The following is a 12,167-nucleotide window of genomic DNA, read 5'->3' on the forward strand; positions in this document are numbered from 1 at the left end:
CGAGAGGGCTTCACGGACTGCGGCTGACGACAAAGCCAGGCAGTGCCAGAAGTTCCAGCGACTGCATGGAGCTCAGCATGCAGGCCCGCGGACCGACACGAAGAAAACTGTGGTTAACCTGAGCGGAAGGCCACTGGAGGATGCTGCCTACGCTGCCCTGGGCAAGGGCTTGAACTATGCGGTAGCACCTACAGTGCTGCCCATCGAGGATTTCCTGAGCGGTGTTGAGAGAGCTGTTCGCTCCCTACCTGTGGAAGCAGCCGAGGAGGTCCGGCAAGAAACCGTGCGGATCCTGAGAGCCTCCAAGAAGCCGAAAGACAATCTGTCCGGAGCTGAAAGGAGAGCTCTCCGAGCACTGCGGAATAACGCGGACCTCACGGTCCTCCCGGCAGACAAGGGTAGCGCGACGGTTGTCCTCAGCACTGACGACTACAACGGGAAGATCCGAGCCCTTCTGGAAGCCCCTACGTACAGGCTACTGTCTAAGGACCCTACGGAAGCCGTTGAAAGGAAGACCAACCTCCTTCTCAAGAAGTGTTCATTTCCAGAGGAGGTCATCCAAAAGCTACGGCCCCAGGGTTCGAGGCCCCCTAGACTGTATGGGCTACCCAAGATCCATAAGGAAGGAGCTCCCCTCAGGCCCATCGTAAGCACCATCGGCGCTCCAACCTACCGGCTCGCCCAATATCTCGCGGGACTACTCGGTGGATTGGTGGGGCACTCTCCACGTCACGTGAAGAACTCCACCGAATTCATCAATACTATCAAGTCGCTCCGCGTGGGTCCTGGGGACATCATGGTTAGTTTCGATGTCGTGTCCCTCTTCACCATGGTACCCGTTGGTGATGCCCTACGTCTCCTGGAACGGCACTTCGATGGCGACGTCTTGAGGCTGTTCCACCTGGTACTCACCTCTTCATATTTCAAGTTCGGCGGCCGGTTCTACGAACAGACCGACGGGGTGGCTATGGGTTCCCCACTATCACCTGTCATCGCCAATTTCTACATGGAGAACTTTGAAGAAATGGCGGTGGACGGGGCGACCTTCAAGCCCCTCTGCTGGTTCCGTTACGTAGACGACACGTTTGTCATCTGGCCCCACGGCCCTGACAAGCTCGCGGAGTTCCTCAGCCACCTCAACAGCATTCACGAGAGCATCCAGTTCACCATGGAGACTGAAAAGGACGGCCATCTCCCATTCCTCGACATAGACATTCACCGGAAACCTGACGGCTCATTAGGCCACAAGGTGTACCGGAAACCAACCCATACCGACCTTTACCTCAACTCCAATTCCCATCACCACCCGTCCAACAAACAGGCCGTGCTCTCGACCCTGGTACACAGGGCTAAAGCCCTTTGCGACCACGACAGCCTACAGAGTGAACTGGAGGCACTCACCACCACCTTCAGGAAAAACGGGTACAGCAACCGTCAGATTCAGAAAGCTCTCAATCCGCCTGCGAGGCTGCCACCGCCTACTGAAAAACCAGCCTCGGTTGCCTTCCTGCCCTACGTCGGGACGACCTTCAACCGCATAAGCAGGTTGCTGGCCAGGCACGACATCAAGTCTGTTGGTCTTCCGCCAAAGAAAATTCCCAGTTTTCTCCGGCCGGTAAAGGACGACCTAGGACTGAAGACGCCTGGCGTATACAGAGTTCCCTGCGAGTGCGGAAAAGTCTACATCGGCCAGACAGGCCGTTCCGTTGAGGCCAGGATCAAGGAGCACGAACGCCACATCCGGCTCGGGCAGCCCGAGAAATCTGCGGTTGCTGAACACCGCTTCAACTTGGAGCACAAGATACAGCTAGAGGACACTTCTATCCTCTCCTCAAAAACCGGCTACATGGACCGGTTAATCAGGGAAGCCATCGAGATCGAACTTCATCCTGATAACTTTAACAAGGAAGATGGACTTCACCTGAGCCGGTCCTGGAAGCCTCTGATCCACACACTCCGAGGACTCCGAGAACGAGCAAGAGTGCGCCGCCAGAACCAACCAGACCAGTAACTCGGCCCCTTTCAGGGCCTTTATCCATACAACTACACTCACCTTTCTCTCTCTACTTTCTCTCCCTCTCCCACCCTCGCCCACGTGCTACCATTGGTCCACTCCCATACCTGCTCCCATTGGCTCGGGGCAGGCTACACCTTTCACGTCCCTGCCTATAAAATCCAACTCCTCACACCCTTTTGGCATATTCATCGCCCTGATGACGGAGGCAGTATGACCTCTGAAACGTTGGTTAACATCGACCAGACTACACAGCGCAATAACCCAGAAGACAGAAATCTTCATATTCACCGCTGTGAGAACCTCAAGTCTTACATAGTAAACCTCTATGGGGAGGATACTCATCGCTTCATCCGGAGGTTCGAGGCTCTTCGGATCAAGAAAGCCAAACGTCTCTGCTCCCTTTCCTTCCTACTCCGATGCAGGGACCAAGGGACGGTCCCGCATTTCCTTCAGTTCCACCACAACATCCATTCCGAGGCCGCCAAGAGGATCTATCGAAGGACGAGCTTCTGCCTATTACGGGAGCGCGTGCACCACACGAGGCGCGAGTTAGATGCGATCTCCCGGGACCTGTTGGGCATGCACCTCCGCCTCGCTGCGGAGCTGTCCACCGCGGACTGGGACCTCATCGACCGCATCACGTTCGAGAGGGCTTCACGGACTGCGGCTGACGACAAAGCCAGGCAGTGCCAGAAGTTCCAGCGACTGCATGGAGCTCAGCATGCAGGCCCGCGGACCGACACGAAGAAAACTGTGGTTAACCTGAGCGGAAGGCCACTGGAGGATGCTGCCTACGCTGCCCTGGGCAAGGGCTTGAACTATGCGGTAGCACCTACAGTGCTGCCCATCGAGGATTTCCTGAGCGGTGTTGAGAGAGCTGTTCGCTCCCTACCTGTGGAAGCAGCCGAGGAGGTCCGGCAAGAAACCGTGCGGATCCTGAGAGCCTCCAAGAAGCCGAAAGACAATCTGTCCGGAGCTGAAAGGAGAGCTCTCCGAGCACTGCGGAATAACGCGGACCTCACGGTCCTCCCGGCAGACAAGGGTAGCGCGACGGTTGTCCTCAGCACTGACGACTACAACGGGAAGATCCGAGCCCTTCTGGAAGCCCCTACGTACAGGCTACTGTCTAAGGACCCTACGGAAGCCGTTGAAAGGAAGACCAACCTCCTTCTCAAGAAGTGTTCATTTCCAGAGGAGGTCATCCAAAAGCTACGGCCCCAGGGTTCGAGGCCCCCTAGACTGTATGGGCTACCCAAGATCCATAAGGAAGGAGCTCCCCTCAGGCCCATCGTAAGCACCATCGGCGCTCCAACCTACCGGCTCGCCCAATATCTCGCGGGACTACTCGGTGGATTGGTGGGGCACTCTCCACGTCACGTGAAGAACTCCACCGAATTCATCAATACTATCAAGTCGCTCCGCGTGGGTCCTGGGGACATCATGGTTAGTTTCGATGTCGTGTCCCTCTTCACCATGGTACCCGTTGGTGATGCCCTACGTCTCCTGGAACGGCACTTCGATGGCGACGTCTTGAGGCTGTTCCACCTGGTACTCACCTCTTCATATTTCAAGTTCGGCGGCCGGTTCTACGAACAGACCGACGGGGTGGCTATGGGTTCCCCACTATCACCTGTCATCGCCAATTTCTACATGGAGAACTTTGAAGAAATGGCGGTGGACGGGGCGACCTTCAAGCCCCTCTGCTGGTTCCGTTACGTAGACGACACGTTTGTCATCTGGCCCCACGGCCCTGACAAGCTCGCGGAGTTCCTCAGCCACCTCAACAGCATTCACGAGAGCATCCAGTTCACCATGGAGACTGAAAAGGACGGCCATCTCCCATTCCTCGACATAGACATTCACCGGAAACCTGACGGCTCATTAGGCCACAAGGTGTACCGGAAACCAACCCATACCGACCTTTACCTCAACTCCAATTCCCATCACCACCCGTCCAACAAACAGGCCGTGCTCTCGACCCTGGTACACAGGGCTAAAGCCCTTTGCGACCACGACAGCCTACAGAGTGAACTGGAGGCACTCACCACCACCTTCAGGAAAAACGGGTACAGCAACCGTCAGATTCAGAAAGCTCTCAATCCGCCTGCGAGGCTGCCACCGCCTACTGAAAAACCAGCCTCGGTTGCCTTCCTGCCCTACGTCGGGACGACCTTCAACCGCATAAGCAGGTTGCTGGCCAGGCACGACATCAAGTCTGTTGGTCTTCCGCCAAAGAAAATTCCCAGTTTTCTCCGGCCGGTAAAGGACGACCTAGGACTGAAGACGCCTGGCGTATACAGAGTTCCCTGCGAGTGCGGAAAAGTCTACATCGGCCAGACAGGCCGTTCCGTTGAGGCCAGGATCAAGGAGCACGAACGCCACATCCGGCTCGGGCAGCCCGAGAAATCTGCGGTTGCTGAACACCGCTTCAACTTGGAGCACAAGATACAGCTAGAGGACACTTCTATCCTCTCCTCAAAAACCGGCTACATGGACCGGTTAATCAGGGAAGCCATCGAGATCGAACTTCATCCTGATAACTTTAACAAGGAAGATGGACTTCACCTGAGCCGGTCCTGGAAGCCTCTGATCCACACACTCCGAGGACTCCGAGAACGAGCAAGAGTGCGCCGCCAGAACCAACCAGACCAGTAACTCGGCCCCTTTCAGGGCCTTTATCCATACAACTACACTCACCTTTCTCTCTCTACTTTCTCTCCCTCTCCCACCCTCGCCCACGTGCTACCATTGGTCCACTCCCATACCTGCTCCCATTGGCTCGGGGCAGGCTACACCTTTCACGTCCCTGCCTATAAAATCCAACTCCTCACACCCTTTTGGCATATTCATCGCCCTGATGACGGAGGCAGTATGACCTCTGAAACGTTGGTTAACATCGACCAGACTACACAGCGCAATAACCCAGAAGACAGAAATCTTCATATTCACCGCTGTGAGAACCTCAAGTCTTACATGGTATTGATCTCCTATCAATTTTTGAATAAAAAGAATATGTAATGAACCCTGTACCTGCCCACTGAGTCAGAATTATTTTAAAATTTCTTGAAGATCAACGAACAGGTTTTTGATAGTGTCTTGAAATGTCTGTTATAAGATGTGAATAAAAAGTGCATCCAGGTTTTCACTTTCAGAATTATACTGAAACGCAACTAAATTTGGCATCCTTAACAAATGACAAAGCCTCTTAAAGACATGTTTCTTCATTAACAAAACTTTCTGTATTAAATATATTTTATTACAGAATATAATTTCATCATGTCTTCCCACAGACTTTGAAAGAGATTTCTAGAAGCAAACATTTCTCTACTCTGAATTGAGGTGTAAATGGCTTTGTAGAATACATGAGTTATTCTATTTCCAAACCCAAACCTATATTCTAAACAATTCTATTGTAGCCGTAACAAAATTGAAAACTTCAAGGTCACAGTCAAACTTCACTTAAGTAACATCGTCGTTTCGATACATTGCAAGTTCTGAACTCCGCTGTTAGTGTTGCAACTTTGACCAATGTTGCCGTGACCTTGAAAAATGAAATTTGTGCGAAATCTAAGTTTTTACTGTTTTACTCTCTGAATCACGCCAACTTCCAAGCGAAGGTTAGTCAAGACAAATTACGGTTAGATAGTGTGACGCGCTGCCTCCATCATCAGGGCGATTACTCTGGTGGTAGAGGAAGCAAGGACAACTGAAACGCCGGTAAACTTCTACCATACTACACGGCGCAACAACCCAGAAGACAGCCATAGTCTTAGAAGCCTATATTTGTTTAAATCTAGTCAGTCTAATCACAATAAAATTCCTATTAAATATTAAAATATTACCATAATTAACATTTAAATATTTAAAATATATTAAATGATGTTCTCTATCGAAATGTTCGATTTACATTAGATCATCACTTTTTTACACGACATGTTTCAGTTCTAAAAGAACCATCTTCAGGTGTATAAAATTATATAAACTTAAATATAATTTCTTAGAAGCCTATGTTTCACCGCCTCAGCTATGTTACTACCCCATTTGTTATTACATCCTGACAGTTCACATGCGACGTATGGGTGTTACTCATTGATAAAGTTTCAAAGAAAGGTTGATAATTCATCTAATATTTACTGTTGCTTTTAAATTATACAAGTAAAAGCCTAATGAAACACAACATTTAAAGGTTCTTTTACAATAAATAGATGCATACAGAAAGACCATTCTGAGAATCCGACAATCGCTTTACTGGTTACGAAATTCAGTTTTAACTTCATATAAATCGAGGTTGGATTACTGTGTTCAGAAGAATCAGCCATAGATCCCTATTCTGAACCATAATAATCCAATACACCCTCACACACTACCTGCCTAATATTCATTTTAATATTATACCATATATTCCTCGGTGCCCTAAGACGTATCTCAAGCTGTCTCTTCCCTTTAAGTCTTCACACTAAAATAATGTATACGTGTTGGTTATATCATATTTTCTATAGTTCCATTATTTCATTTTACATTAATTTGGTTAAGCCAATGTATCAGCCCAAGTCTCAGGCCCTTTGAATAATTATGTAACAAATTACAATATCGAGGAACACTGCTTTTCTGTTGTTCGCAACAGCTTACTCAGTATAATCTCAATTATTTTCCATATCAGGTCGAAAGTGTTTAACTCTAGCTCGATTCCGTTGAAAGTGGGAATTAAAACGCATCTTGTATTATACTTTCTAAATGTCCTAAAACGTGCAACAATCTTGTGTACATATTTAGAGATAAAATGCAAGTCAGGTCAAAGTTAATCCAATGTCTCAAGGTGAACGGAGGGGTGTGGGGGGGACATAAGCCACTGTATCAAGCTGGGATTCGTAAAATAAAATTCCGCTATTAACGTGTGTTTTGTGCTACCATGACACAGTGTGAATGCCAATAAACAATAAACCTAGAGTTCTATAAAACAATTTTAGTATTATCATTTTTTTCTCACCTTCATTTCAATGACTTTACACACCGAAAACATTATAGGCTTAAGTATTTAATGTCCATACTATAATGTTAAAAATATTACAACAATTTCGGACTCAGATTATATTACGAGCTCTTGTGAACATGGCAATGAACATTCGCTCTGAATAACAGACGATAATACGTATCTTGACCACGTGAACGTATATATGCGTCTCAATAAGGATGATACAAAACAGACAAATTTATTGGAAGTTCTTCGTGTTCTAACATTATATATATATAATGATTCAGGACAACATGAGTCCATATACGACATTGAATTATAATTCTACATAAAAAAAGATGTTAGTGAAATATGATTTAATACTAGTGCCTATTAGTATTGGGGAAAAATAAATCAAAGTTAAAATAATAACGTGTTTGCTAGCGTCTTTGCTGTTTTGATTTCTGTTATTTAAAATTATTCTTCGATCCGCGTGGTTGTGCAAAATGACCGATTCAATTTACATGCACCATTCTGCAGGTTGAAACGTTATAATAGATATACAACAAACAAAGAAACAAACACAAACAAACAATCCAAACATCAACTGATCTCGTCCGTCGGTTAGCATAAGAAAAAAGGGACGTAATGTCAGTAGAAGTCATTTGTCTCTTCATGATACAGGAAGAGAGCGTGAGGAAAGACAATATTTGTAACTGAAATTTTCAGGCGCTTCTGACGTAGAATAAATGTTGGTCTTTGCAGATTTCTGGGTTACTTCATCACTTATTACATGCCATTTAAGTCCCAGATTGTATGGTAACGAGGCCATGTGAAATGGAACGAAGTGACATTTGTAGCACTAGAGTGGAGAAAAGTTCATTTCCATATGTAAACCAGTTGATGACTCGTAAAAACAAAGGAATTAGCAAAATGCCTACGACGACACCACACCGAGCCAGACAGTTAAACTAAGCAGTGCACTTCTTCGTATTATTTCCATAGTTTAGAGTTCTGGGTCACGTACAATATGTTCCAAAACGAATCTTTACTTTAGTGTTAAGAACTGTAATACCAAGTTCTGGACACCAATAAATATTTATTTTTTTATTTTTACTGTACTAAACCAATTACATGTTTCTTGAGTAATAATAAAAATCTGGTGAGACCAAAATAAACGTACAGGGAATAAAATATTGATATGAAAAATAAGAAAATTTGTGTGCAAACATTTCGTTTAAAAAAATAAAATAAAATAATAACATAGTAGTTAAACCCGTTGAGAAAATTAATGTTAAAAGAAATGTTGGATTTCCAAAGTTACTGATATTACAGTTAGTTACATTATCACCTATTTTCGTTTCCACATATATTTAAATATAATATATTACATACATAAAATCTAACTTTCCTCGAATTATATTTTTCGAATATCGTGATTATTGAAAAATATTGATGGCGAATGTAACGTGCATGGTAGAGATGCAAGCAAAATTTTGGTACAGAAGTCTGAAGAGAAGACATCACTCAGGGCACAAAGGAATAAATATGAGGATAATATTAAAATGTGTCTTCAGGAAATACGGTTTGAGGGTGTAAATTAGATTCATTTGGATCAAGATAGTGGCCGGTAGCAGACTCCTGACAACATGATAGCGAAACATTTAAGGAATTTCTTGAGTAACTTAGCGTGCTCTTAGGTTCTGAAGAAGGACTCTAAACATCGAATTAGTTCCTTAATTGAACTGTCAGACTTTACCGTTTCATTGTTATTATACACGATACTTTGATCGTAAGCGCGTGTCCTTCCTAACATACCTTGTATGTAATGTTTCCCATAACAATATCTGAATTATATTCGTAGTAATTTTAATTTTATTTATAAATCTGTACCATCATTTTTCTGTACTTTGTTAATGTAATATATTTCCCAAATTACTATAACTATTAGCGGCAGTTATAAATGTATATGATGTTTCGCATCGTCCTCATCTGCTGTCCAGGATATTTTATTTTACAATAACATTTCAATATTATTTAATCCTATAGCTACATATTCCTTTAGTTCCACCAAACAAAGCATTCGTCATAAATTACACGAAGTTTTAACTACGGCATTTTAGTCAAGATTTAACGTTGTTTCGGAGGTGTTTTCTGTTTCCATCATCAGGACGATGTTACGTAATGCGAAAATCAGTGTTGGTCAACAGAAGAAAATCACAAATTACCATATCTATTCATCTTTTTATCTTCAATAGAAGTAAGAAATTGATACTAACCACGAAAACAAAAGTATAAACATCACAAATAGTATGTATGATTTAAAGCTGACGGAGGCAGTATGACCTCTGAAACGTTGGTAAATATCTACCAGACTACACAGCGCAACAACCCAGAAGACGGAAATCTTCATCACTAATAGTAGTTAATATTAGAGCTAACTTCTGTTTTAATAAATATCATTCCTCTGGATGACTTGATGTCACAGAGCGAAGGAAAAGGAACGCAGCAACACTCGAAATGAAATATGTGAAATCCCCTTCTTCATGTAAAGAAAAAAGTTGTAAAAGAAGCTCTAGGGGCCAATATGGGCTGCGTTTTCCAACAGATAAGAGCAGAATGTCAGAAAAGAGAGAGAGAGTTGGGAGGGGGGGGGGGGAACGAAATGGCGAACTGTAACAGACGGCCATTTTATCTTGTGCATTTGACTGGTATTATAAAATGGAGGAGGCAGCGTGGACAGAGAAGCAAGAAGAATTCAGAAAGAGAAACGATAAGAATAAACAGTTTAAAAGTTACTGCCACACTACTCCTGAAGTAACCACGCTAATGTGTGGAGAAAACTTTCGGATCCTTATTATTCATAACAACCTAGCAGCAACAATGTCAATATAAAGAATTAAAATTATATGAATGCTTAACATTATTAAAAATTCTACTCTCCTGTAAGCTGTGATATCATAAGACGACTTTTAGTTATATTCAACTCTTTGCTTTAGTGTGCTAACTCAACAACCACAGGGGCCAATTTCAGAGTAAACACAAAGATAAAACAAATAAAAATTACACAAAGAACAAGAAAAATAAAAACAAAACTAAACATAAAAAGCCATAATTAATCTAAATACCTCCTCGTACGAGTAAATGTCCTGAAAAAACAACAACAATGTTTTGCCAAGAAATGTTCAAAAATCTACATACGTCATTTGCAACAAGGACGTTCCTAACCTTAAAAACGCACTGACGACGCTGAAATTAGAAAATTCTCTTATTTGCCTTGTTGGTACACGAATACCAACAACGTACCTGATGGAATGACAATTTATTTCGCTCTTTAAAACACAAACAAGTAATAAAACATAAAAATGTCATCTGGAATGAATTATTCTAAAATCTAAACAACTTAAAATTAAACCATAATTACTAACAATTCGTGTCTCGCAATGCATTTCATAGTCAGTGTAATGAAACTGGGTTAATAAAACGGAATGAAGGAGAAGTATGAAAGAAAAGAAGTGTGGAGAAAAGGAAGCAAATAATGACGAAAACTTAATCGGTTTTAATGTGAGAAATATCCTGAACGTTGGGGGGGGGGGGGGGTGATGAACCAGATGGCCATAAATTCTGGGATGATGTCTTCTTTCACTGCTGCACCTCTAGAACCAATTTCCCCAGCCAAAAGTCACGGCCTTCTAAATCCCTCCCCATCAGACTACTGCTGTCACTCTTTTCAAACTTGATTCGAGTTCTCAAGCATTCACTTTGATATCCATTTACAAATACGTATCGATATATTGTGATCTCGATATTCGTGAAAAATGGTAGATTGATAAACTAATGACATGATGATGGCTGCCTTCTAAGTTGTATGGCCGTGAAGTGTAGTAGAAGTTTACATACGTTTTTCGGAGGCGGTTTAAGCCTCCATCATCAGGGCGTTAAATTGGTTTGAGATAAGGAAACCCGTCGGACAATAAGGGACATTGGCCGGTCCAATGGTGTAGAAGATTATGACTGAGTAAGAATATCACACCAATTATTGATTTATTTTAAAATGCATATCGAAGTGTTCCAGGTCTGTATTAATGTTATGATAAGAAATAAAATCAGCTAAAATCGGAAAATGATTCCTACTGTTCGCATCGCCAGTAATAATTTGTGTCCTGTCTAAATATTAAAATGTGCAATACTAAAATTCTGCCTGTTATTTTATATGGGCGTAAAATGTAACATGTATCATGCAGATAACAAACACAGATTGACGATATTTAAAAACAGAGAGTTGTAGATTAAGAAGTGTGAAGTAAAAGGAGAATGGAGAATACTTGCAAGATGAAGTGTATCGTAATTTGTAGCTACTATTCACACATCCCAAGAACACTAATGTTAAAAAAAACTGCCACTGCTTAAAATTTGTAATGCATATAACAAATATTCCAGTGAAATGACCAAAACTTAATTCTTGTCCAATACTTGAAGTTATGAAAATCTATATTTATGTCTTAAAACTCGTCAAAGTGTCGGATAATCTATGTTTAAGGCACTATTATTAGTTGATATAACAAAGCATATTCTTAGATTACTTTATACGTGTTGTATTGACATGCATGTATTATTTATCTTTTTATGTAAAGCTATGCGCCATATAGGCGATCCGGGGGAGAGGAGATATGGCTCCTACTCATTCTGTACCTCAATACTAGATGGGGTGAGTGGTCAGCAGCACGCCCCGGCGGACTTTACCCCTGAAAAAACACCCCGGTATTAGACTGTGTGGGCCCCAGACGCATAGGTTAGAAGAAAAATAATCACCTATGGCGAGGATCAAACCCCAATCGTCAAGCCTCTATATTGACTGAGGTAAGTCGACTCATTCTCTGTACAGTATATTATGTAAGTCTCATTTTAGAACTAAAGGGAACAAAGTATGCGGTGTTATCTATAAATTAGAATAAATTTAGCTTCTAGTCACACCTGTTCTGCTGTCATAAAATATCGGTCACTGCTAAAGCATACAAACATGAAGAAATACACAACGAGAATGACTTTTAAACATAAATATACTGATTATTCAATTTATTCCAGACGACACAATTTCTAAGAATGAAAAACGAAGAAATTACCAATGTCTCCCACAGAGGTCGAACCATTTGCCACCAATTTAACCTTTCTCTCTTGACCTCTCATGCTGGGACCAGT

At 43.1% G+C, this 12,167-nt stretch overlaps 1 protein-coding gene across 7 annotated transcripts in view; it reads right to left on the reverse strand.

The window, feature by feature from the left end:
• Atg10 (Autophagy-related 10) overlaps positions 1-12,167 on the reverse strand; it is a 507,888-nt gene that overhangs the window by 69,749 nt on the left and 425,972 nt on the right. Inside the window, exon 7 of one of the 7 annotated variants that reach the window (XM_087349894.1) lies at positions 11,670-11,713. The exons of the other annotated variants lie outside the window; for them this stretch is intronic. Coding sequence (XP_087206020.1) covers positions 11,685-11,713 — 29 coding nt within the window. The 3' untranslated portion in view covers positions 11,670-11,684. Of the gene's footprint in view, positions 1-11,669; positions 11,714-12,167 lie in introns of those variants that run through there. 7 annotated transcript variants of the gene reach the window in all.

Source organism: Zootermopsis nevadensis, unplaced genomic scaffold (genome assembly GCF_977971745.1).
Source record: "Zootermopsis nevadensis isolate Lab colony 2312 unplaced genomic scaffold, Znev_1.0 Znev_ptg000016l, whole genome shotgun sequence".
NCBI classification, from domain to species: Eukaryota; Metazoa; Arthropoda; class Insecta; order Blattodea; family Termopsidae; genus Zootermopsis; species Zootermopsis nevadensis.